Below are 27,917 nucleotides of genomic sequence, written 5' to 3' on the forward strand. Positions count from 1 at the left end.
AGTGTTTTTTTTTTTATAGGACTTGGCATTTGAGAATTGATTTATTACAGCATTTAGCATTAACAGGAACTCAATTGTAGAAAGTTTTGAAGGCCAAGCAAAGAATTTGGATTCATTTCTACAGATGGTCAAAAATTAGTGGAGGCTTCTATGCTGGGAGGTGGTTTTAAAAGGAAAAAGAGAAAGAGAGCCTTGGAATGATGAGTCTGGCAGTCACGTGGCAGGTGGAATGGAACACAGTGAGTAATCCATTGATGCAGCTGGCCCAAACCCCGTGTGATCAGCAGGACCTGTGAATCAGTCCCACACAATACAAGCCGAAGGGATGGAAGCATATTAATCACATTCCAAGGTCAGGTGCCAGCCTGCCGTGTAGAACTTGGGGAAGGAGGTGGTCTAAGACCAGTCAAATGATCACCCCACTCTATGAAAGGGCCTGGCTGGCCCACTGTGAGATATGGAAGAGGAAATTTGGACAGAGTTGTTGATATGTCTTGAGTAACCCACAAATGGAAGAGGCTTGGGAGAGGGTCTGCCCACGATCTCAAACCTAGGGAAGGGAGCTTCTGTGAGACCACTGAAGAGTGTACTGTGTGCTCCGTGGAGCCTGGGGGATGCAATCGACTATAGTATTTTTCTGAAAAGTCAAAGTTTTCAGAAGAGAAGTTTTGGTCAGCTGCTCTGATGATGGCAAAAGCAAAAAAGTCTTCTTGGGGAGGTTGGGTGTTCCAGGCAAATGATATGTGACCAGTGGAGGGCACTGAGCTCTAGAGAGAGCTAATGTGGAGTCACCCCAGTGCTGTCTATGTCAGGACCTGGAGAAACAACAGGAAACTACCAGGCAGAGGAATGCAATAGCCATTTGGAGGGGAGCACTGCAGACCCCATGAGAGCACCTCACAAGAAAAAAAGATGCATACCTGGACAGCCTTTTGAGTGCCTGATACATTTAACAACTGTGCTCTTCAAAAAAGACCTTTCCTACCTCTTTTCCCCTCCCTCCGGCAACCAGTCAGAAAAGAGAAGAGAAGAGAGGCTTCCAAGCCCCTCCCACTGCTGGAGGCCGGCTTGTGCCAGGCAAGCTGGGGGAAGAGAGAGATGGCTACCAAAAGCATATATAAGTTTTTATTATTATTACTATTAAGCAGGACTATACGTACCAAATGTCTAGATGAGACCCTTTATACAGATCTATGACTGGGAATAAACAGAAGACTTTTTTTTTTGAGTCAGGGTTTCATTCTGTCATCCAAGTTGAAATGCGGTGGCACAATCACAGCTCACTACAATCTTTACCTCCTATGCTCAAGCAGTCCTCCTGCCTCAGCCTCCTGAGTAACTGAGACTACAGGTGCCACCACCATGCCTGACCAGTTTTTTCATTTTTTGTTGAGAAAAGGTCTCACTATGCGGCCCAGGCTGGTCTCATACTCCTAGGTCCAGGTGATCCTCCTGCCCTGGCCTCTCAAAACCTGGAATTACAGGTGCAAGCCACCATACCTGGACAGGACCTTTTATTCCAGAAGCCACCAGAAGGGTCATAGACTTGCCGTCCATTTCATGCTGGGGCAGAAGAAAAAAATCTAACCCCAGAATACATTTAGAGGAACAGTGGGAGACAAAAATAAACTTGTTATGACTACATTTTATAAAAGCACCACTATTACATAGGTTTGTTGCATTAAGGCCTTGACCTAAAAGAAAAAGCTAGAAAGATGAGCAATGCCTAAACATGCCTTTGTCATCCCTCAAAATGTATTTTAAAACATAGTAACAATACCTTCATTGGAGGACATTTCCTTTCCTATATATAAAACATAAAATTTAGAAAGCTTGGGAAGTACAAAACTTGAAAATCACCTAATATCACCTAATATCCCACTATCCAGAAATAATTGTACATTTTGGTATATTTCCTTCATGTCTTATTTTCCTCTGTGGATGTATACACATGCACTTGGTTTTTCTTGTTTAAATTTTATGATCTGTATTGTATCCTGGTTTTTAAACTTAACATAATATTTTATTTTTCTAAGTTAAGGGTCACTTTTGAAATATGATTTAAGTGATAGCATAATTTGATGAGTCCATCAAATAATTTTGTCAAATATTCTAGATCCAGATTTAGATTTGTATATGAATTAACAATATGAATGAGAAAAATATAGATAATTTGACTCATAGCTTTAGATATTCCATCAAATTGTAATATTTATATTATTATCAGATGAACGAGCTGCTTGTGGAGACGGTTGTCACTCCTTTCTTCAAACTCTCCTTTCTTGGTTTCAGTGAAGCCATATTTCCCTGATTTTGTTCTACTGCATTAGTCACTCCTAAGTCTCCTCCAAAGGTTTTTCTTCTTCCATCTATTTTCTAAATGTTGATGTGGTTTAGGACTCTCCTCAGATGCTCCCCTCTCTTTCTTGGTTTTTTCATTCAACCCCTTGGTTTTCTCATTCAACCCCTTGGTTTTCAATATCATTTATAGGCTAACAACTCTCAAAATGAAATATTCTCTCTAACCCCTAACCCAAGCTCCAGACTTGTATGTTAGCATCTCCAGTTGGATGTCTCAGTAGCATCTTAAATGGAACTCTGAGTCTCTGCTCCAAAATATGTGCCTTCTTCAGCTTCCTCAACTTGGTAAAGTGACTTCAGTCCTCTCAACTGCTGAAGGAAAATGCCAAGAGGCATTGCTGGTACTTTTCTCTCCCTCTTTTCTAGCTCGTAGCAAGTTCTCTCTCCCTCCCTCCAATATATTTCAAATCCACCTCCTCTGCCTATCCTCATTTATCACTCTTCTCTAAACCATCAGTATCTCTATATGAACCACTACAACTGCCCCCAATCACTTTCCTGCCTATAATCCCTCAGTGAAACTGGTTGTAGGACTGTGGAAATGACACAGTTTGTGGGTAGGCAAACCTCCTCCTCTCTGAGAGGAAGTGGGACCATCTCTTGCTTCTGGGTTCTTCAAATCATTTCTCAAGTTCTTTCGTATATTAGTTTTCTATTGCTTCTATAACAAATTACTACAAGCTCAGTGGCTTAAAACAATGCAAACATTATCTTACAGTTTTGGAGATCGGAAGTCCTAAAATCAAGGTGTTGACAAGCCTGCGTTCCCTCAGAGGCTCTAGTGAGGAATCAGTTCCTGCTACTCTCAGTAGCAGCCAGAGTGAACCTTTTCAAATAAGAATGCTGTTCCCTCATTGAAACACATCAAACTGTTACGATGGCCTATAAGGCCCGGATCTAGGTCTGTCCAGTCTTTCCAGCCTCCAGTTCTGGCACTTTCCCTGTTACCCCCACTAATTAACCCATATGATTTGCTTTCAGGTCCCTGAACCTTACTGCTTCTCTATCCCTGAAAATCAACTCCCCTAATCTCCTAATGTGCTTTCTGTCTTTCCCTACCACACATAATAGTCCAAAATGTCAGTTCCCTAAGGGCAAGACTCTGTTCAGGTCACCTCTGTGTCCCCAGTTTGTACAAACGCACACAGCCAGTCTTTGTTGACATGACTTATTGACTGGCCCATTCTCACTTTTCAGGTCTCAGCCTACAGATCATTCCTCAGAGAGACCTCCGAGACTCCATCATTCTTAAGTGGGTCTCCGTCCTTCTGACCTCAATTATTTCACCCTGTTCTTTCTGTCACTGACTTCATTTGTCTTTATGCGTGTGTATCTTTGTCTGTTTAATGTCTCTTTCCCCCACTAGACTAGAAACTCCCATGAGAGCAAGAGCTATGTCTCTTTTTTGGTTTATGCTTCCCCACAATGCATAAAATAATGCCTGGCTCATACCAAGTACTCAGATCTTTGCTAGCAGAATGAACAGCCTCTGACTGAATGGGGTTCTGAGGGAACCTCTTCTCTCTGCTGGGGGCAACACTGGAAAAAATGCCAGGGTTAATCCCGAAGTAGTGGAGTATGATCCACAGAATAATGGGACCCTAAAGAGGTCCATGTCCTAATCCCTGGAACCTATTAAGAAGACATTGCCAATAACTTCACACACTTGGCAAGTGTGATTAAGTTAAAGATTTTGAGATAGGGAGATTATCCTAGATTATCCAGATGGGTCCTTACAAAAGTGAAGTAAGAAGATCAGAGTCACAGAAGGAGATGTGATGAGAGAAGCAGAGGTCAGAGGGAGATAGAGATTTAACAATTCTGCTGGCTTTGAAGATGGAGGAAGAGGCCACAAGTCAAGGAATGCGGGTAGACTCTAGGAACTGACTCCCCGCTAGAGCCTCTGAAGGAATGCAGCCTTGTTTTTAGGACTTTGTTTTAGGACTTTGTTTTAGGACTTCTGACCTCCAGAACTATAAGATAATAAGTTTGCATTGTTTTAAGCCACTGAGCTTGTAGTAATTTATTATAGAAGGAATAGAAAACTAATATGGGAAAGAACTTGAGAAATGATTTGAAGAACCCAGAAGCAAGAGGTGGTCCCACTTCCTCTCAGAGAGGAGGAGGTTTGCCTACCCACAAACTGTCATTTCAATAGTCCTACAATCAGTTTCATGCAATCTCTCTTTCTTTTTCCTTAATTCTCTCAGTGGGAATCTATCCCTCTTTCTTTCTCCTTAATTCTCTCAGTGGGACAAATAAGTGGACTATGCCTTGTTTCTTGAGTATAGGTTCAGGGAGAGGAGGGAGAACCTGGAGCTGGCTTTGAGCTGTAGAAGTGAAGGAACATGGACCAGGTGTGGCGGCTCATTCCTGCAATCTCAGCACTTTGGCAGACTGAGGCAGGAGAATCTCTTGAGGTCAGGAGTTTGAGATCAGCCTGAGCCACAAAGTGAGACCCTATCCCAACAAAAAATTGAAAAGATTAGCCAGACATGGTAGCATACACCTGAAGTCACAGCTACTTGGAAGGCTGAAGTGGGAGGATGGCTTGAGCCCAGGAGTTTGAGGTTACAGTGAGCTGTGATCATACTGCGCTCCAGCATACGTTGTAGAGCCAGAGCGGTGGATAAATAAATGGGGAGGCTGGTCAGCATCTCCCTTCCCATACACTCATACAAGAATTACTCTCTTGCTATTTTGTTATTGTTGTTGTTGTTGTTGTTGTTAAGACTGAGTCTTGCTGTTTCGCTCAGGCTGGAGTGCAGTGGCACCACCTTGGCTCACTGCAACTTCTGCCTCCTGGGTTCAAGTGATTCTCCTGCCTCAGCGTCCTGAGTAGCTGAGATTACAGGTATGCGCCACCATGCCGGGCTAATTTTTGTATTTTTAGTAGAGACAGAGTTTCACCATGTTGCCCAGGCTGGTCTCGAACTCCTGACCTCAAGTGATCCACCCTCCTCAGCCTCCCAAAGTGCTGGGATTACAGGCGTGAGCCACTGCACTTGGCCCTCTCTTGCTGTTAACAGGTGATACTGAACCATTTCTTTATGGCCTGGTCCAAGGCACCTTGTCAGTAAATATCTCTGATTTAGAATTAGACTCTGTAGGTCTACGGTTTTGGGAAAATAGATCTCAGAAACAGAGACAGCCTTGGACCTCATCCCTGGTAAAAATGCACACAAGGGAAAATTTTTCACATGTAATTTTTAGGGGTTCCTAAGGTTAGCTTGCTCAAAGGATATTTGGTTTTTAAAATATATATCACGTGTGGGAGTTAGTGGGAAGCAGACAGGGAGTAATATTCTAAGATAGGCTTCCAGTGTTAAGCTAAGGGGTTTGGACTTAATCCTCCAGGGAGAGTGCTGAGAACCCATGAGAGGGCTTCATGCAAGGCACTGACATGATCAGATTTGTACTTTTGAAAACAATCACTCTGCAAACATCTATATTGGCCATAATCCCAAAATTAGTTCATCAGTTCACCTTAGGTGGAAAAATGCTGTTGACATGAAATGTTTTAGTATTTCCTTTTAAAGCCAGTGATACCAGATGGCATATTAAGTTACCTAATTTTATAGATGTGTACTGTAGAAAGCAGTTTCCTGTAAGGACATTAAAATCTTGTCAGATCATTGCTTTTCTAAGAGTGGGTTTGCTTGGGCATTTGGTCTTATTGTAACTTTCATCATTATTATCTCATTGTTCACTGCTTCTCAGCTTTTATCAGATCCATCTCTAGCAGAAAAAACTCAGGTAAGTAAAGCAAAATTGTAGAATGCTGCATTGGGAGCCTTCTAGAAGACCAGAGTATGCACACACTAGCCAAGGGATTTAGGCCAAGTTCATCTCCCAGAGCCACGGTTTCCTTATCTATACTATGGCATTAGAAACCCTACCTATGTAACAGTTGTGACAATCAAATGTGATCATTAAAAGACAGGGCTTTGAAAACCATAACATATTACCCAAATGCAAGCTGATATTCATTTTCCTCTTAGTATTACCATCATATCTGAACACGTTTGGGTTAATACAGAGGAACTGTGAAACTAAATGTTTGTGGTTTGCCTTTTTGATATTATATGGTTCTCCCTTTCTCCAAGTATCATATGCTTTTAGAGGTTTTTCTAGTATCCAGGCAACATATTGCCTCCACTTAGCCCTTGCAAAAACCTGAATTAAAAATAGACTCTGTTTGCTGTGTTCTGAAACCTATACCTATATGTTTTAAAGGAGTCAAAGGTTCCCCTTGGCACTCAAAGGGGCAGTAGTCCTGTCCTAGCACTTTTAGAGCACGTACCAAGCCATGCAGAGGAAAGCGGAGAAGCTTTCCTGGAGGCATCCTGGAGGAAGGAAGGGAGCTCTAGCGGCTTAGAGTTATCAGGGAAAGGACTATTGGTTCTATTAGTGCAATCACCAGCACTTCACACAGAAGGTCCTTTGTCATCATCATGATTTACTAATCTCATCAGAGACACTCCAGGTAGTGTTTCAAAGGGTTTTTTCACAGTTTCAAAGTACATCTTGCTTAATATTAGGATGTGCCTCAGACATTTCCACAAAGTAAATAAGATGCTTTTTTTATTTTATTTTTTTAATTGACAAGTAAAAATTATATATCTTTATTGTGTACAACATGACATTTGGAAATATGTATACATTGTGAGATGACTCAGTGGAGTTAGTTAATTGAGGCAATGTGCGTTTCCTCACAGTTATTTTTTGTGATGAGAACACTTAAAATCTACTTTCTTAGTGATTTTTAAAATACGACCATGTTATTAACTGTAGTCACCACATTGTACAGTAGATCTCTTGGACTTATTCCCCCTATCTAACTGAAATTTTATCCTTGGTCCAATATCTCCCCAAGCCCCCAGCCCCCAACCAGCCCCTGGTAACTGGCATTCTACTTCGAGTTCAACATTTTTAGATTCCATATATAAGATGCTTTTTAGCGATACCCAAATGTATCAATATTAAAGCACTTAATTTTTACACAGACCTGGGGAGGAGGAAACTTTGAGGTGTCATTCCTAGTATGTCAGCAAAATAACGCCTATTGTTAATAGTCCCCGTGTTACCAGTGGTGACATTAACGATGGTGTTTGTACAGCTTTACCAAGAGGTTTACAAGTTTTTCTTTGGCTTACCCGTGGGTGGGTATGATTGGAAGCAAATAACATTTTTACCCTTTTTTCACCAAAAGGAATGGCTCTCTCAGAGCTTTTGCTTTGTTGAAGTCAAACATTTAAACTTAAAAGAGAACTTCCAACTTTGATTCTAGGCTCATTTTGCAAACATGGATGTGGAGGCAGCCTGGGTTTGGCAGTCAGACTCCACCACACCCTAGCAAAGGGACTTGGGCAAGTCACTTAACCTTGCTGAGCCTAAATCCACCCCTGTAAAATGGGAACAGTTGTTACTATGCTTCATGTTTCTGGAGAGGGTCAAATGAGTGAGGAGATTCTGATTTAGAGGCAGTGGAGTATAACTTGGGACTCTGAAGCCAGCCTTCCTAGAGGTGAGTCCCAGCTTCACCTTGTCAGTAGCTGTGTGACCTCGTGTAAGTTGCTAAACCTTCCTGAGGCAATAGAAACAGTAAGAGTGCCTACATCATAGAGTTGTGAGGATAAAAGGGTTAATATAACCAAAAAGCAGTTAGAACAGTGCCTGCCATTTAGTAGTAAACACTACATTAGTATGTGCTATGATTATGACAGATTATGATCATAATTGTTGTTATTCATATATCAAGTGCCTGGCATAAATTAGTTGGTCTGAAAAGATTAATAACTACTTTTATTATTTCTCCCATCAGAGCACCTGAATTTTAAATGCTGTGAATGGAAAGTAATATTATTACCAGTCTGTTTTTGATTTAACTAAATATATAACAGCAGGGTTCTTTTCAAAATCTTACTCCTCAGGGACTCAAAACTTAACCTCACACCAGAGGAGAAAGATTTTTTCTTAGAACAAGACCATATATTTGGTCCTCACTCGAGACCTTTGGAATCAGAAATTCTGGGGACATGACCGTCATCTGTTTTAGCAAGTGTACCCAGTGATTCTCATGCTCCTGAAGTTTGATATCACTATGTGTAGACTAGTCACAGCTTTGACTACCTTCTATTGCCAGGGTGGAGACAACAAAGAATTGGATACTCTGGCAGGCTGTTCCAGCCCAAGAAGTGTTCAAATGATGTTATCGTGGTGGTTTTGTGGGTTAAGCAGATACAGGTAGTTCTGGAAAGCAGGGTCAGGGGTGTGGTGGGGGGGTACGGTACGGAGGGTACAGAGCACTTGGGCAGCAGCATGTGAACCTGTTGATAGATCTGGCTTAGAACAATGTGGCGTATTGGGCCCTCTGGGAAGTGCTCATGTCACCTCTTGTGCCTTACCAGTCTGAGTGACGCATGGGAGAAGAGATGTCTTTTGAATTTTTATGCAAGGTTAAAATAAAGAAAATCCATTTCAGCCTTTAAAAGTCAGAGCTACTGGTACAAAAGGTCACTGACGCCAATTGGTGACACTGCAGAGCTCAGAGAGGGAGCATTAAAATAGCAGGGTTTTTTTTTTCTTTTTTTTTAAAGAAACACTGAATGCACTGTGGGCTTAAGTCTTAGTCTTTTGCCATCTTGCTGTCCTAGGATCTTAAATAAAAGGGCACGTGAAAAAAGAAAAACACGAAGACATTTTTCTACCTCCTTAAGTGTCAAGGATGTAGATAGTTTTCCTCACACTAAAGGTGACATAACCTTTATTGTGGAATAAGCAAAGTGATGAAATGATGCCCCTATGGGAAAGTAGTCAATAAATGGACTGGAGACCTAGCCCTGTTCTAGATGTAGTCTGTTTGGAGGTCAAGTTTGGATAACTGAAGATGACAGTGCCTTGGGAAATGAAGTCAATCTAGAAGTGGTGTGGAGAGGTTGTAAGATACTAATTTGGCTCTGTATACACTGCATTTGTGTTGACAGAACAGGATCCCAGTTGATTGAAAAGAATCTGCGAGCCATCTGAATAGAAACTGTATTTAAGCCATTAGGAATGAATTGATTACCAGGGTAATTAAGGAGACCTGACGATCAAGGACCAAATTCTGGGGACACTGCAATTATAGCAAATACAATATGAGAGGTCAGTGAAGAAGTGACAGGAGAGACTATCAGAAAAGCTGGAAGTAGGCTGGGCATGGTGGCTCACACCTGTAATCACAGCACTTTGGGAGGCTGAGGTGGGCAGATCATATGAGGCCAGGAGTTTGAGACCAACCTGGCCAACATGGCGAAATCCCATCTCTACTAAAAATACAAATATTAGCCAGACGTGGTGGTGCATGCCTGTAGTCCCAGCTAGTCAGGCGGCTGAGGCACGAGAATTGCTTGAACCCGGGAGGCAGAGATTGCAGTGAGCTGAGATCGCACCACTGCACTCCAGCCTGGGCAACAGAGCAAGACCCTGTCTCAAAAAAAAAAAATTTTTTTTTTTAATTTAAAAATGTATGTGTGTGTGTGTGTGTGTGTGTGTGTGTATTCTATATATATAGAAGTGGCTCCAGGACCATATTCTATCATAGAAATCAAGAGAAGAAATTTTTTCCAGAATAGACAGGTGTTCTCTGGTGTTAAAAGCTTGAAGAAATAAAAAGATACAAAGCATATGGGAAGGTGGGGATGGATCTTAGATTTGCTGGGTAAAAACATTAAATCAGAAAGAAAGTATCTTTTCTATAAAGTCAATGATCTTTATTACCTCCATTCAAGTCAGTGTTTCTTAACCTCGGCATTATTGACATTTTGGTCTGGATGATTCTTTGTGGTGGAAACTGGCCCATGCAGCATCCCTGGCCTCTACCCACTAGACATAATGCCACCACCGCCAGTTGTGATTACTGAAAAATGTCTTCAGATATCATCAGATGTCCCTGGTGAAGAACCACTGATTTAAGTGTTTAATTCCTACCATGTATGTAGCACCACATTAGGCAGTGCAAGGCATAAAAAGTATGACACACTTCACCATAAAAAAATACATTCTAATTGTCCTAAATGGAGTTATTCTGTTATTTCTCCTATTATGTTGGTTAAAACTATATATGTGTATGCTCATACACACACGCGTGCACACGCGCACACAGACACACACACACATATACATATTTACGGTAGTTATTCTCAAAGTTAACATTACATCAGCTTAATTATTGGATGATACCAGAAAAGTAGTAAGTGGGAAATATTGATGTCCCCATGCTGTATGTTTTAGCACAGATCAGTGTAAGAAATTATTATGGATCTATAGGGAGACTCGTAAGCAATTTCCAAATTATTTGTGTACTCCAAAGATTCAAATTGTTTTTTACTCTCTCATTTCTTATGAAGATAAAATACTCTTACTAATTTATAAATATGTTATAGAAGTTCTTATTTTTTAAAATGTGAATGTACCATTTGTCTTTGGGTAGAAATTATAATGCTATTTATTGAAAGTGTTCCTTCAAGTTTCTGAGTTCTTAGTGAAAGGAAGATGAGCAATTGGATTATAATTAGACCTTTAAACATTTATAAGAAACATTATCACAAAAAATGTATGAAAAGAAAGAGCTTTAATATTTGGAATAGATTCTGCATCAAAAGAAGCAACTTATCATCTTGCCAAACCTCAGCCTTGTCATTGTTTTGGAGCAAGAAAGAGAATCGAACCTCACTCACGTTTTGTTACCTGTACCATTGAACAAGGCCCTGACTCTTAAGACTAATGTTGAGACCTTTGTTTTCTTTGCAGACTGCATCATCTGCTATTAAAGGTGCTATTCAGCTGGGAATAGGATACACAGTGGGCAATCTCACTTCCAAGCCAGAACGAGATGTTCTTATGCAAGACTTTTATGTGGTGGAAAGTGTGTTTCTACCCAGGTAAGAACATTTTTATTTGTGATGATTTCCATGCTATTTCTTTGTGACAACCCCATATTGAAGGGCTTTTCTACTATGTGCATGTTTACATGTACAGATGTGAATATTGGGCCTTTGGCAGGCCAAAGGCAGTCCAAATGATGTTTATTTCCTGTTTCATCACAATTACTTCCTGATGCCTCGCAATTTTTATGTGAAGATGGTAAATAGGTTTCATCTATGGACCAATTCTAATTAGTTATGATAAATACCTGGAAGACCATATGGAGAAAGATTTTGAGGTTCAGTGGGAAAGAGTGCAGTAATTACAGAGTAATGTCCACCAAGGGTTTAGAGAAAGAAGGCTTCCGTGAAGCAGCAGCTGGTGCTAGGTTTTTGCTCCCCCTAATTTAAAAGCATGAGCTAGGCCCACAATTGGGCCTCAAATCTGAGTCTAGTCTTATCTATTCTCTTTTATGATGACTTTAACTTAACTTTCCTCTGGAAAACATAGAGAATCCTGCTGTTTGCAAAAATACCAAGGTTACCTATACATATTATCTCTAGCTTTCATCATTTTAGGGTGATGGGATCAATTATTTAAAAACGAATGCATCTGGAAATGGATGATGGTAATATGAATATATTAGTGCCACAGCACTGTACACTTAAAAATGGCTAACATGGTAAATTTTATGTTCAGTATATTTTACCACAATAAAACTAATTAATTAAAAATTATATTACTACCTTCATTTAGGAAGAGAAGAAGTAATCATTAAATAAGAAGTATCGTGGCTCAGGCCCGTTGCCCTGGCACTCAGGGAGGTGAGGCTATGCATTCGAGGTCAACCTGGTCAACACTGATTAAAAAAAAAAAATTAAAAAAAAAAAAAAAAACAATCACCACAAGTGACAGAATTTTTCAAATGATCTGAAAAATAAAAATAAAGATGTTCAATTTGGGGACTTGGAGGTAATTATTTTGTCTTTGAAGCTGTGAGAATTGATTTTAACATTTCTCTTCAAAATAAGCCTTGTTATTACCAGGCTTGGGTAAACATGGCTAAAGTGACACTTTGTTTACCACTAGTGTCCCCATCACCTTATTAAAAATCTGTATGTATCTTTAGAAGAATTATGTTAACACATTTATCTCTGTGTGCAGGTGTCAATTGCCTAAAAATAAAACTTGTATGTGGACATGCGGTAACCCCCACATAGTCACCACGGACCGGAGCCCATAAATTTTTAAAAGTCAGCTACCTAGTTTTACTTTAAATGCTCTTAGCTACAGAATAAAGTTGGTCTACTGGCCTTTTGAAGTCTACTTGTCTAGGGTCCTCTAGCAGCCATGAGAACCAGATTCCAGGCAGAAAATGGACAACTCCAAGGCCCAAGATATAATCCTTGCTCATGATCCTACTCTTCTTTCTATAGTTGGAATTGTTCTCTGTGTTTGTTTTTAACAGTCTACCATTCCAAAAAAAAAAAAAAAAGTATGTATTAAGTACATATTTTTCTCTTAAAAGCCAGGGGGTCTTGAGTTTATCTTCATCTTTTGGTATGATTTTTTTAGGCTCATAATGCTTGTGTGTTTGCGGGATGTTTGTTTGAGTTCTCATGGTTTCCAAAGGTCTCTACCCAGAGATTTCAACTTTGTTGTTCTTTGGCTACAAAGAACAGGAGAAATGGAGGACTTTGGTGGGAGTGTGGAGACAGTGAGCTCAGGGTGCTGAGGGCATTACAGCTGAATGTGGGGGTATAAAGATGTTTCATGTGCTCCCCCCATCCTCACTGACTGACCTCTTCTACTTCCAGTGTCCAATCAACATAGCCAGCCATTGACGGGCTCTTGGGGAAAGCGTAGCTCAGGCATGAGGTCCCCAAATCCTAAATACCAGCACACCTGGAATTTGTTGACATGCAGATTCTTGGGCTCCACCCAAACCAACTGAATTAGAAACTCTGGGTGGGAACCAGGAATCTGTTTTAACAAGCCCTGGGGGTGATTCTCATTACAGAAAGGTTTGAGAACCACTGGCCTCACCCATGACTTTCCACTTGAGAGAGAGAACTTTTCTGGTAGATAACAAATTTTGTTCTTGGAGTTATCACACGTCTCTTACAACTAATAAAACTCAAATCATTTTTTAAAAGCATCTTAAATATCCAAATGACATCTATTAGCACTTTGTGTCTTTGGCCTTCACTGTCATCCAAGGTAGCAGCAGCAGGTGTCTCACTGGCAGAGGAGTAGCTAGCTGACTTTCCTTTATTTAGAGGTATCCCTTGTCACATTTAAAATATAGCATTTTAGAGTATTTGCAGCCTATAAATGTGCATACTTGTAATCCCAGCTACTCAGGAGGAGGCTGAGGCAGGAGAATCTCTGGAGCCTGGGAGGCAGAGGTTGCAGTGTGCTGAGGTCCTGCCACTGTACTTCAGTCTGGGTGACAGGGTGGGACTCTGTCTCAAAAAAAAAAAAAGAACGAAAAAGAAAAAAATTACCTCCCTCATTTTCTTTATAATAGTATTGTGTAAAATGAGTAAAAGTCTATAAGAAGAACTTTGAAAAGTATTAAGTGATACACATATGTGTGTGTGTGTATATATACACATATATGTATACACATATGCAATGGAGTAATGAAAATACATAATAAATATAGATTAAAACTATTTAAAATAGATGCATGAAATAGAAAGGCTAAATAGATATAGATGTTTGCATATAGGCATATTTAGTTGGATTAAGTTAGATTTAAATAGTGCGATAGAGAACTGTGCATACAATTATAATTACAAATCAACCCTTTCTCTGGGCTGTCTAAAATAATCAGATATTAGACCAAAAAATGACATGCTGTCTGCCTTACCTTTTAGTGATGATCTGTAGGAAGAGGAAGGTGGGGACTGGTGAGTGGAAAGATAGCAGAGTTTGTGAGGGAATGTTCTGTGTGACTGAAGACAAAGGCTGGAGATTCATGGACCGAAGGTGTGAATCTACTCTGAAAGACAGGCGAGAGTCCAGTCCAGGGAAAAAGGTGCAGATGGGTAGGATTTGGGTGGGTACTCGAATTAAAAAAAAATGGATTTGGCCAGGTGCGGTGGCTCACGCCTGTAATCCCAGCACTTTGGGAGGCCGAGGCGGGCGGATCACAAGGTCAGGAGATCGAGACCACGGTGAAACTCTGTCTCTACTAAAAATACAAAAAATTAGCTGGGCACAGTGGCGGGCGCCTGCAGTCCCAGCTACTCGGGAGGCTGAGGCAGGAGAATGGCGTGAACCCGGGAGGCGGAGCTTGCAGTGAGCCAAGATGGCGCCACTGCACCCCAGCTTAGGGGACAGAGCGAGACTCCATCTCAAAAAAACAAACAAACAAAAAAATGGATTTGTGAGGCAATATTGCTGGGGTCAAAACCAAAAAATCAAATTGACCAGAGTGAAAAATAGCCTGGGTCCTAGCATGGTTCTGCTGCCACATGGGATGACTGGACTGTCTTTTCAGGTTCATGTAACAAACCATACTATTTAAAGTATACATGAAATGCTTTCTATTCATTCAAGCGACCTTACTAAAAACACCCCATGAAAATGAAAGTCTGTATCTTGCCTTCAAAACAAAAATGGCAATACAAAATTTAACATTTGATGCATTTTTTTTCTTATTTGTTATTTTTAAATTAAAAAGAATTATTGTCCCGGCTTGGCTCTATGCCCCTGGACTCAGACTCCCACGCCACCATGGCAGGTGCCGGCCTCAACATTTGATTCAGACCAAGAATTTCTTTCAGCAGATGCTATCTTGTTTGTTAAGTAACACAGACACACCAGATGGATTTACAGTAAACAGAAGAAACTAGTCTTGCCTCAGTTTCATCATCTGGACTCAGTGTCTTCATGGATTTAGCAAAGGGATTTGGCCCAGTGTTTCTCAATGGAGGTGCTATTGGCCTTGTTGGATAAGACAACTCTTTGTGCAAGACAGTACATTTCAGAAGATCTGTGGTCCCCAGGCCCTGCCAGTAATATCTCCTAGTTGCTGTAGCAATCAAAAAACCCCTACAAAGTGATGGATAAATTTAGTATCTTGATTGTGGTGATGGTTCCACAGGTGGATATACACATGTGAAAAAGTAACAAATTGTATACTTTATTGTATGTCAAATAAACTTCAATAAATCAGTCAAATAATGCTTTCTCTTTTCAAGTATTTCCAAGCCCATATGGGGATGAGGAAAGGGGTAGGTGGGCAGGACAGGCCCTGGTTGTAAGCATCCAAAACACTCTGCAGTCTCTGATGGCTCCAGAACTCAACGAGTCTATCTGGGTCATAGAACTAATTACTTGAGGTACCTGGAGATGTTTTAATTTATTGCTCTCTGAAGTTGCAGAATCCATTTCCCCTAGCAACCAAATGCATTGTTGTTTTTTTTTTTTCTTATTTATATATTTTGAAGCTGCTCAAAGTTATTTTTAAATATCAAGTACATAATTTGTCCTGTGAATTATTTCATTTTGTAGATGGAAAAAGCCCTGGGCCTTTTTAAGATTTGAAAGAGGATATAAAAATCTCTTTTAACTGTCTGGCTCCATGATCTTCCAAAATGTGTTCCAAAATCTCAAAGTAGATAAGTAAGAAAATCATGATCATATCTTAATATTTTGACCCCAAATTCTGTGTTAGGATCAGAAGCTCAAGGTTGTAGATAGTTTTCATGCATTGATAGGATAAAGAAGAAGGAGGATGGTTTATAATGCTTGTACCATGTAAACAAGAACCTAAGGTGGCAAAGGGAGGCAAAATTTTTAAGAACTAACTGAACCAAGCATAGTTTTATTCATATAGTAAATTGGCTTGTATAACATATATTAATTTTTATTATCTTTCATCTTTATAAGAACACTATTTGGTATATGAAATAATTTGGCCCTAAGACATTAAGTCACTTAGCCCAAGGCTATCCAGCCAATAAATGGTAAAACCAAGATTTTAACTCAGGGTTAGCTGGCCCCAGAGTTTTGTTTTTCTCTACATTGTGGCAATAAAGCATGGGAATGGTATTTCTGCTTTATTGAATCAGAACAAGTGTCCAGCTTTTATCTTAGAATTATGGACCTCAATCTGCTTCTTTGTTCCCCTCAGAACCAGCCCTAATCTGTGGAAGTGGCAAAAATGGTTTAAAAGCTGGTGGTAAAAGTTTAAAATCTTTCCATATTCAAGAATAATTACGCAGCTGAGGAATTTTTAAAGCCCCTATATTTCAGTCTCTTCACTTGTCAAACAGGAGTTTACCTTGATGTAAAGATTGTTACGAAAACAGACTGCCCTTGGGTTTGACCCACATGCACTTCAGGATTTATTTGGACAGCCAGGGAATACCCACCTTTTGAAAAAGAATTCCAAGAAACTGTGGCAAAGGGGTGAAACATTATCCTAAATGATAAACAAACATATATGTCAAAGGTTCATATAAAATATTGCCTCATATCATAACTCAATGTTACAGGTTTGACAAACTAGCCAACTGCCTGCATTTCAAGGCATAATGACATAAACTTATCCAAGAGTCCATCTTATACCAGGGATTCCCAAACCCTGGGCTGCAGACAGGTACCGGTCCGTGGCTTGTTAGGAAACCAGCAGCACAGCAGGAGGTGAGCAGAGGGCAAGTGAGTATTAGGAGGTCAAGCTCCCCTTCCTGTCAGATCACTGGCGACATTAGATTCTCATAGGAGCACAGCCCCTATTGTAAACTGTGCATGCAAGGGATCTCAGTTGCTTGCTTCTTATGAGCATGTAATGCCTGATGATCTGAGATGGAACAGTTTCATCCCAAAACCATCCCCCCATTTCCACTGTCTGTGGAAAAATTGTCTTCCACAAAACTGGTCCCTGGTGCCAAAAAGGTTAGGGACCACTGTTTTATACCATATGGGTCAGCATACAATAGCCTATGGGACAGGCCCCACTTACTGCCCGTTTTTGTAAATAGGGTTTAATTGGAATAAAGCCACATCCATTCATTTACACATTGTCTGCGGCTGCTATTCTACAATGGCAGCAGAGTTGAGTAATTGCTACAGAGAACGTATGGCCCACAGAGCTCGAAATACTATCTGGCCCTTTATAGAAAAAGATTGCCAAGGCTGGGTGCAGTGGCTAACGCCTATAATCCCAGCACTTTGGGAGGCCGAGGTGGGAGGATTGCTTGAGCTCAGGAGTTTGAAAGCAGCCTGGTCAACATAGTGAGATCTCATTTCTTTATATTTAATAAAAAGAAAAATAAATAAAAAGATTGCCTTTAATAAAAAGAAAAGTAAATAAAAAGATTGCCAACTCCTGATCTATACAAACATTCTGCACCAATTTTTATGTACATGTGGGTAGAAAACAAAGATACCAGCATAGTCTTCTTGGGAGAAAATGAGAGGCGACTGCTGCTGGGCAAGCCCATAATATGATGCCCCTTCAAATCAAAACTCTTCACGTCTTTGTTCAATGTGTATTTGGTGAGGATGGGGAGAAACCGATTTCCTATTAATAAAAGCCATATATACCTCTTCCTTCAGTTCAAAATAAAGGATTTATTGCATGCACTAGATATTATACAGTATTCTACTTTGTTTGAAATTATCTTCAAGCACAGTTTTCCAGTATGGTAATAACTTCTTGGATGGTTTAATGTTTAGATAACCGATGATGTCACATGTTCCCAGTAAATAACATCCCAGAATGCACTATTTGGTTGGGGAATTTAAGCTGTCTTCAGAGGCTGACTTTTAAAGATTGGCTGTCAGCTGGTTGGTCTCTGAAGATGGTGCAGCCTCCTCTTTTATAATGCAGTTCATGTGCACCCATCACAGAACTGCTCAGCAATGGGAGGTTGGCACCAGCAAGGAGTGTATCTTTTGTTTTGCTTTGTTTTGCTTTTCCATTCATGAGCACTATCTAATTTGGCAAAAGAGAGGACCAATTTCTGTCTCTCTCTCTAGTTACGTAAAGAATTGTATGTGGAAACCAAGGGATCTCCACCTTGGCTGAACTGGCAGAGGCAATGAATAATACCTTAAAGCCACTTTTACCAACTGCTGTGTACGAAGGTCCAGCTTGAAGACTGGGTACCATCAGTGGTTTGTTACTGGATTGTAGTGGCATTCATCCAACTGTAGTGCCCCTTAAGCTTTCCTAATGTCTGTACATCAAGACAAAGCACCTTTCATTTATCCCGTCACACAGAGGGTAAGGTCACGTTTGTTGAACAAAAGTGAGGGCATTTAGCATCCTTTAGCGAAACTGACCACTATCACCTAGGAACTGTGTAAGTACTAGTTTTGTCAAAAGTCCCCAGAGCCGCTACTGATGATTTGGTTACAATCTGAAATAAACGAAACTCACTAAATGGAAAATGCTGCTCTAGAGACAACAAAGCTCTTTGAGTCTCAGCTCCAAAACTGGACCCCTTGTGTTAGTTTGAGATGCTAAATTAGTTTTAACCCCATTGCTTACCACCACATCTCTCAGTCCAGTGCCACCAAAACTAGCACTTGGTCATCAGGCTCTAAAACCCCATAAACAAAGCCGTGATGTTATTAGTACACACAGAGGAGAACAGCTTACCAAAGCTTCTGTAAGTGAAATTCTGCCCACCAGCCCCTGTGGTGTGAGGGCCTCATGTGGAAGTAATTGGGTATTTGGGCAGGGAGAAACCTCTGAAACTTGTAACCGAATCCTGAAAAGAATAACAGAGGAACGTCAAGTCTGAGTTAAGCCATTCCTATCTGCTTGTGACTTTTCTCCTGATGTGAGTCTCATCTCCCAATCGTGTTTGTTCCTGATCAGTTTGGGCCATTATTTTCCCTCTCTGGACTTTGATTTATCTGCTAAATGGGGAATTCCAGATGGTGGCCAATGCTTCCTCAAACTTCAACATTGTGTAATTGTGAACATACGTTGCCATTAAGATATATGTATTTTTAGACTAAGACGAGCAGTAGCTTTGGCCTTAAAAATGAACTTGCCTCAGAATAGGTGAATATCGGAATGCCAGAGCTGGTCTGTGATTGAACTTTAACTGCTTCTTAGTGAATAAGTGGGGAAGAGGACAGAGAAACTTCTGTTCTTTATTTGAAATTTCTTTCTCCTTTTTTGGAGCTAAAAATGCCCTTTTATGATGTGATAGGGATTGTAACGTGTGTTTGCTTAATTGTTTAGGTTCTTACTTGGCAAAATAAAGTTGGAAATCCAAGGTTGAATTCCAAATTTTTGTTATCGAAATTTTACTGGCCCATGGGATCCAAGCATCTAGAACCACTGCTTAAAACCCCATAGCTGAGATTTCCAAAGCTTCAACTTATGCCAAGACAGGAAAGTCAGTTGTTGGGTGGTTTTTTTTTATACCCTACATAAGTGCACTGAAGAAATAATAAGGTAAATCTTAAACTGTTAGGAGGTCTACTCTTTTTCTGACTTCATTTTTGCTAAGTCTGGATGCTGAGCACAATTACCCAACAGGTAACCCCAGTCTCAGGCAAGGAAAGCCTGCGGACTTCAGCAGGCAAATGTTGATTGCAGTCCTTGTGTTTGAATGTTGGCAGTTCTGCCATGCTGGAAGTTGCTAAGCACTTGGTACCTGTGCTGTGGAGATTCTGTGGGGAACGTCTGTGGGCTGGCACCCACATCTACACACAGTAAATGTGCCCACATGAGGCCTCAGAGAACCAAGGTTGTTGCCTGCTGGCTGACCTTCACTGGACTTGCTGTTTTCTCTGCACTCGTGCTCCCCTGACAAATATCCAGGCCCAGCAGGGGCCAGCAATCTCATTAATTTGCATTTCCTTCACTAGACTTCATTCATGTCAAGCTGGTATTTGTTATTCATTGGAGCAGCTTAAATATGCGGAGGTAAACAAATCTGCTGCTGTGGTGCTGAGCATGGAGGGCTCTATTTGGGGGAAGAGGGATCAGTTTATGGCTTTTAACCTCTAACTTTTAAAATTTATTTAATTTTGTGAATGATAATACATGGCAAGTTTTGTCCTGTTCTTAAAAGGAATACTGTGAAAAGTTTCTTTTGTCCCTGTGCCTTTTTTCGGTGTCCAACTCCAGTTATCACTGTTACTTGTGGCTTGTTTTTCCTTCAAGGATTTTTTATGAATATGCGTGCCAAAAGAATATTTGTTTTCTTTTTTATACAAGTGGTGACATACCATACACAGCATTCTGCATCGTTTCATCCACTTAACAATTTATCGTAGAGATCTTGCCATGTCAGTACGTAATAAGCACTCTTATTCTTTTCTTAATACCGCATAAAATTCCATTGTGTAGCTGAATCATAATTAATTAGACGAGTCCTCTCCTGAAGGCCATCCAGGTTGCCATAATGAGTAACCATGTTCACATATATTGTTTTGGACAAATGCTAGTTTATCCATAGAACAACATAGGCATGTATTTGCTGGATCAAGGAGTTACATGTTTGTAATTTTGATAGCAGTTGTGAAAATGTCCTTTATGGGAAAAAATATCTCAATTTACATTCCCACTAACAATATTTCAGAATACCAATTCTCCTCAAGCTGTATCACAGTTGTGGATTTTCACCAGTTTTCCAGGTAAAATGTCTCTCAGTAACATTTATTTTATGAATGAGGTTGAGCATCTTATGTTTGAGTCATATCTTTTCATTTCTGTGAAGTGCCTGATCGTATCCTCAGCTATTTTTTTAAGTTAACTTTTTGATCTTCTTTTTTTTTTTTCTGAGACAGGGTCTTGCTCTGTTGCCCGGGCTGGAGTGCAGTGACGCAGTCTCAGCTCACTGCACATTCAACTTCCTGGGCTCAAGCGATCCTTCTGCCTCAGCCCACCAAGTAGCCGGGACTACAGGTGTGCACCACCATGCCCAGCAAATGTTTGTATTTTTCATAGAGACAGGGTTTCACCATATTGCCCTGGCTGGACTTTTTGGACTTTTATGCAGTTTATTGGAGCTCTTTATATTAGGAGATTAGCCCATTGTCTGTGATATGAGTTGTAAATATTTTCCCATTTTGTCATTTATTTTTCTTTTTAACTACATTTTCAACACATTCCTCATGTGAAGTGTTTGGCTCAGGGCTGTTTCCTATATAGCCTCAATCATCCAAATGTGTTGATGGCTCCCTGCATTCAAAGTACTTTAACTTTCACCTTTTCATGTACTAAGCCACTTAATTTGTAGAGGTTCCGTACTGGGCCTGGTGAAACTCAGCTTGTAAATTACAGAGGCAACTTGAACCGAGGTCTCCCTGGACTATAAAATCCACCATCTTAACTACCACACAGTGTATCTAGTAGGACTTAAGAGAGTACAGCCCAATCTTAATATTAACCAAAGGAAAATAGAAGCCATAAAATAAAATCTCCTAGGAGAGAAAACAAACAAAGAGTTGTGATGTACTATGAACCTAATTTATAGAAGCCACTATATGAGAATTTTCCTTTCCATTCATACAAATACGGAGGTTCAAGATTGTGTAACCTCAGCAATTAATTGTTACTTCCTATATGTTAATTACACCGTGAAGCAACATCCATTCTGTATGATGCCTCCATTAAGTATTATGCCCACTCCTTTTCATTTTCTCTGTTTACACAAATATATTTTCTTGATTGTCCCATGTAGGTAAGCCTGCCTCACAGTTGGCCCATACTTCTCTGTATCTTAATATGGCCCAAAGCTACCTAGATTTAATTCTTTTTCATGGAATGATTTAGTGGTTTTTTAAACCACCAAATACCTATTATTATTTCTGTATGCCTAAGGAAATAAAGGTTCCTGTTCTCTACCTGAAGCTGCTCTGCTGTGTGTACATGAGCATTCTTGTGTGTATGTGTGAACATGTGTTTGTGTGTCTGTCTCACTCCAGGGAAACCTAACACTATCATTTTTACACTATAACTGAATAAATCACAGTAGTCAGAGAGATGTGAATCTAAGGAAAATTTTTATAATGAATGGAAACTTCAGGGAAAGATGAATAATCCAAGGAGCTCAGAACTAACCCAAAATGAAAATAATAATAGTAAATGCAGCATCCTCTCTGATAAAATCTTGGGCCCAAAGCTGCAAAAATATGAGAGAAACTCCATTTAAGTGGAACATGGGTGTTTTATCTTACCTCTTTGAATGTTGAAGGAAATCTGCTCCAATAGAATGAGTTCCTTTGTATGAGATAGAAGGTGAAAAAGAGAGAAGAAATTGGCAACGCTCTTAGCCCACTGAAAGCAGCCTGCTTCAAAACCTAAGGCATTGTGGTTATTTTTACTTGCTTGCAAAATCGAGTCACGAAGGATGTTATAGGTCTCTTTGAGCCTCTTTGCTTTTACCCTTTATTTCTATATAATCTACATTTATATTAATAAATTATCACGTGCCATATATATTTCAGAATCATTCCTTTTGACAGTCCCATGGGATCGAATCCCCTCCTAAATCCCAAAATATAGAAAGAGAAAATGGTTGGATACAGCACCAGGGCATCATACATTAGTACTAAATATTCAACTGTGCTTGCTTAGAGAAACAATAACCATTTAAATGAGCAGATGATTTGGGGGTCATGCCTTACAATGTGACTGCTCTTCTCTTAGGCAGTCTTAGTCCCTGTATCACTCTCCTAGTGTGTAGCCTTGCTGCTGCCTGAGTGTAATCCTGCCTTTCAAGATAACCATTTATTATATGGTGCTAACCCCTAACAACACAAGCCAGCTCCGTCCTCTGGTACTCAGCAAAAAAACAACAAAAAAACAAAACAGTCATCGGTAATCGTGCAGGAGGAAAAACTAGTTGCATATGATATATTGAATAGATACTTCCTAGTTTTCAAGGGTGACCTGTGACTATGCTGAATTTCTGCCTTACACATTGATTTTCTAATGTAATTTCCATGTAAAAATCACATCTTCTCTATTAGCATTATGTTGAAGACTCATTCTTTCACTCAACAAATACTTATTGAGTGTCTGCTATGTGCCAGGCATTGATGCAAGAATCTGATTGATCTCAACAACTTAAACTGTAGTAGATCCAAAGTGTTTATTCTGTGCTGAAAGTCTTTGTCATTTGCCCAGTCCTTTTTGTGTGGTATCCATAAAAAGCAGACCATGATAAACTTGCGTAGGCTCTTAATGTCCCACCTAGAATGTAGATCAAAGGGATCTTGAACCTTTACATAAAATTCTATTGCATTGTTCTAATTTTTCTGAAAATTTTAACAATGAAAACACTGAAAAATTTAAGAATGAGTGGCTTAGGTGGTTTGACTGAGCTCATGTATTAGGTAATACTGTATGGAGTCAAAGAATAAAAAGGATGAGACTGATAAACATCAACATTTAGGCCAGTGGATCCCTCAGTGGATCTGACCAGTAAAAAGTACAGAAGGGGATTCAGCTGTATGGATAATGTTTTATGTCTTAAGCAGCATTTTGGATTCATTGATATGCACTGGTTTATTCTTTGTACATTTTATGTATCATAAGTATTGTGTATAATTTTTCAAAATGAACCCAGAAAAAGGAAAAGAAGACAATGATATACTGGGGAATGGAAATCAGGTTTTAAATTTTTTAAATATGTAAGGTCTCTTTTTTTTAAAGTGTAAATAAAAGAGTTCAGATTGAGGTCCTATTCCGTGTGATGGTTCTCTTTGTTGGTAGGATGTTTTAAGAATTAATTTCACTTATCCCTGGTTAACAATGTTTGCCAAATATCCAAACTTCATGGTTAAAAAAAATGCATTTTTGAAATTGCTCCACACTCTAAGGCCTAGATCTTTTACCCAAAGCATTACAATGTCATTATACTGGTGATAATGGAGTGATCTTCCCAGGAAGAAAGCACAAAAAGATAAATGAATTTTCAGGCTTGTGACACTGATTGACAGGGAATGCCTGCACAGAGTGACCCTCACTAACTAGCATCTGTTTCTACCTGGTGATCATTGGCCTTTATGACATGAACTTTGAGAAACCCACTCTCAGGGGATGATTTTTCTAGAGGTAACATTGGCCCAGGACTAATAGAGCTAGAATTTGCAGTCAAAATTGTCCTTGCTAATGTGTTCTTTCTTTCTCTCTTTTTAATATTTTGACTTCAGCGAAGGGAGCAATCTGACCCCAGCACATCACTACCCAGACTTTAGATTTAAGACATACGCTCCATTAGCATTCCGATATTTCAGAGAACTTTTTGGTATCAAGCCTGATGATTACTTGGTAAGAACCTGTCATTTTTCTTCCTTCTATAGAAATGTGTGATGTAAACATTTGTCTCGTAGCAACAGCAACAAGTGGCTTGTGTCTCTCATTTTATAAAGCTCTGGGGCATAGTAAAAGTTCCAAGTTTTATAATGATTATAAATTTAGCTTCAAGAAATGTTGATGTGACTGTGTAGCTTTTACTGATAACTGCAAAATCTGCGATGGTAATTGATATTTAAATAACTATAATATCAGTTGTGACTTCAGATAATTATTCTAACAGATATGTTATAATTAGTTCTAAATACTCCTGTGAATTTTGCTGATTAGATTCTATTCAAAAGCCTTTCTATGTTAATTGCCTTATTTGTACCATTCCTCTAAACTACCTTGGCCCACAACCATTTCACCTTGACCTACAAATTTGAATAAACATTTTAAAGAATCTGGATAGTTTTGTTCTCAAGATCTCTTCAGGCAGACTTTTTAAACATTTTTATTTGATACAAGGGCATGTTTTATCCTCTGATTTGTCTGTGCTCTTCATCTGCCTTCTGGCACACAAGAAGTACAGACACAACAGCCTTTTTGTGAGAGGTAGTCTGATGTGACCTCAGAGTTTTACCTCATTCCTGTTCAAGGAGCCAGGAACTTTCTGTTGCAAATGAAAAAATGGTTTGTTTCATAATTTGATCACTGTTAACACCCTGGGGCTCTTCAAAATTGGTTTCCAAAAGACTGTAGGAAGAATGCCATCAAATATTTATTGTGCATCCCATTCTGAATGATCTTAATAAGACTTGAGCCAGATCCTGGGACAGTGCTTTTCAGAGGAAGTATAGCAACATGTGTAACAAAGAGTATATAATATGCGTCTTATAATTTGAATAAGATGTAAATAATTAAAAGTTGATTCTACTCTGTGCTGATGAAGACTCTCTTATGTCTCCTCTGAATCTTGTAAAAGAAAAAAGAAAATCTGTGAATGATCTTCTTTATTTGGTCCGTAAGAAAATGATATGACTTCTGCCTAATGAAGCAATACTGCTTTCTCAAGGCACATCAGTAAGTCTCCAAAGAATGGTGAGGGCAAGGTAGAAAGTCCCTGGCATCCTGCTGCCCTTAAATGTATATATTGCTCTCTTTCTCTTACCACTCCCCTTTAATTGAAGCCTCAGGTGCCTCTACCCGTCACTACCAATGCAAGTACACAAGCACACACATTTGTTCTCTCTCTGTGTGTGTGTGTGTGTGTGTGTGTGTGTGTGTGTGTGTGTGTGTGTTAGAGAACATCCTTTGGTTTCTAGCCATTCTGTAATTACTGAAGGTTGTCATCATTCAGAAAATGTGTTTGAGATGGGGTTTACAATGTGGTTATACTGATGATAATGGAGTGATGTGTTTGAGATGGGGTTTACGATGTGGTTATACTGGTGATATACCCCCAATGGGGTTTCGATATTATATTATGGAAAACAAGATAGATCTCTCATCTTCTGCCACACACTCAAATTTAATGGATTCTCTTTCTGAATTTCCTTGAACTTCTCACCAGCTGAAGAGGTGCCTTAGACTTACGTTTCACACTGCTGATCCAGTCAATATGACCAGATGGATGCCTGTCTTTAGCCCTCCCATATCCATTGCCCCAAAGGCTGGACGTCCATTCTTTCATTCATTCAGACCTCATAAATTTGCTTTCTTTGGGAAGAGCCTTTTCTGAAGAACTTCCCACACAGCCTACCCAAGTTTCCTAATGAGTCTTTAAGCTGGAAAAATTATTTTCATAATGTGGTTAGAGTATTTACAAAGGAGCGTAAGAATCTGGCTCATCACTTCTCACGAGAGAAGTCCTTGTGCCTGTAGCTGGCAAAACGTAATCAATCAGTGGGCACTTTGAACACCTATTATATCTAAAACACTTTGCTAATACTTGTAGGGAAATTCAAAAGACTACAAGTCACGACACACAAAGAACTTAAAATCAAACTGGAATGCTAATTTGTCTATGTAGAAAACCAATCAACTCTACCAGGCAATAAATGTAAAAACTGAAGCAAAACATGAAATACTCTAGGGTTGAGGTAGAGGTCTTTCTCTTTCTTGGGGTGATGATTAGGAGGTCTTCTTATGAGCATGGTGTGGTTTTAACCATGCCTTAAAAATTACAAGGGATTTTGAAAGGTAGAAAAGAGACGGATGCTCAGGGGTGAAGGGTTGGAAGGGGCACTGTAGAACCAGAGATGTGGATGTATTCAGTTTTCAGAAGGACATTTAGTGGACCAATATGGCTGGAGGGAAGAGTTTTTATCAGGAACATTATTAACATTAACAGATAGGTCCAGGCAACTCAAATAAACAAGCTTCTAAATTATAGGAAACTAAGGAAATATAAAGATTGACTAGATATTTGATGGTGTTGAGAAATAACTTTTTTGGTGGGATAATAATATCATGGTTCTATTTTAAAAGGAGAATCCTTGTCTTTTAGAGGATACGCTGAGGTACGTATGGATAAAATTGTTTGATATCTGGGATGTACTTCAACAGAATCTGAGGAGTTGGTCAAAGCATACAAAATTTGAATTAGACAGCCAGGCACGGTGGCTCATGCCTGTAATCCCAGCACTTCAGGAGGCTGAAGTGGGAAGATCACTTGAGGTCAGGAGTTCGAGCCAACATGGTGAAACCCTAAAACTACAAAAATTAGCTGGGCGTGGCGGCACGTGCCTGTAATCCCAGCTACTCGGGAGGCTAAGGCAGGAGAATCACTTGAACCTGGAAGGCGGAGGTTGCAGTGAGCCGAGTGCAGACCTTTGCACTCCAGCCTGGGTAACAGAGCAAGACTCCATCTCAAAAAAACAAAAATAAAAATAAATAAATAGCAAAATTTGAATTAGAGAGGAGGAATAAATGTGGGAGATCGATTCTACATGGTCACTATAGATAATAATAATATATACTTGAAAATTGTTGAGAAAGTAGATTTTAAAGATAAATGCTTGAGGTGATAGATATCCCAATTACTCTTATTTGATCATTACACATTGTGTATAGGTATCAAAATATCACATATACCTCCAAAATATGTACAACTATTATATATCATTTTTTTTAAAAAAAGAAAAAGTTCCCACCACAAAAAAAGTGATGAATATGTGAGGTGAAGAATATGGTAATTAACTTGATTGAGCCATTCCATAATGTATACACACATCAAAACATCGTGTTGTATACCATAAAAATATACAATTTTATTTATCAATTCAAAAATTAATCAGAATGATTATATACTCTAAATGGGTGAATTGAATGCTTTCTGACTTATATCTCACTATAACCGTTAAAAATAAATAAATTGAATGCCCCCAGCCCCAAAAGAAAAATCTGAGGGAAGTAAGGC

The 27,917-nt window shown here is 39.5% G+C and overlaps 1 protein-coding gene across 3 annotated transcripts in view; it reads left to right on the forward strand.

Annotated features, from left to right (window-relative positions):
• Window positions 1–27,917, forward strand: part of PIP5K1B (phosphatidylinositol-4-phosphate 5-kinase type 1 beta) — a 308,400-nt gene that overhangs the window by 149,403 nt on the left and 131,080 nt on the right. For all 3 annotated transcript variants that reach the window (XM_025359786.1, XM_025359788.1, XM_025359787.1), the window contains 2 exons: window positions 11,155–11,285; window positions 24,412–24,529. In XM_025359786.1, the coding sequence (XP_025215571.1) occupies window positions 11,155–11,285; window positions 24,412–24,529 (249 nt within the window). The remainder of the gene's footprint in view (window positions 1–11,154; window positions 11,286–24,411; window positions 24,530–27,917) is intronic.

Source organism: Theropithecus gelada, chromosome 15, assembly GCF_003255815.1.
Source record: "Theropithecus gelada isolate Dixy chromosome 15, Tgel_1.0, whole genome shotgun sequence".
NCBI classification, from domain to species: Eukaryota; Metazoa; Chordata; class Mammalia; order Primates; family Cercopithecidae; genus Theropithecus; species Theropithecus gelada.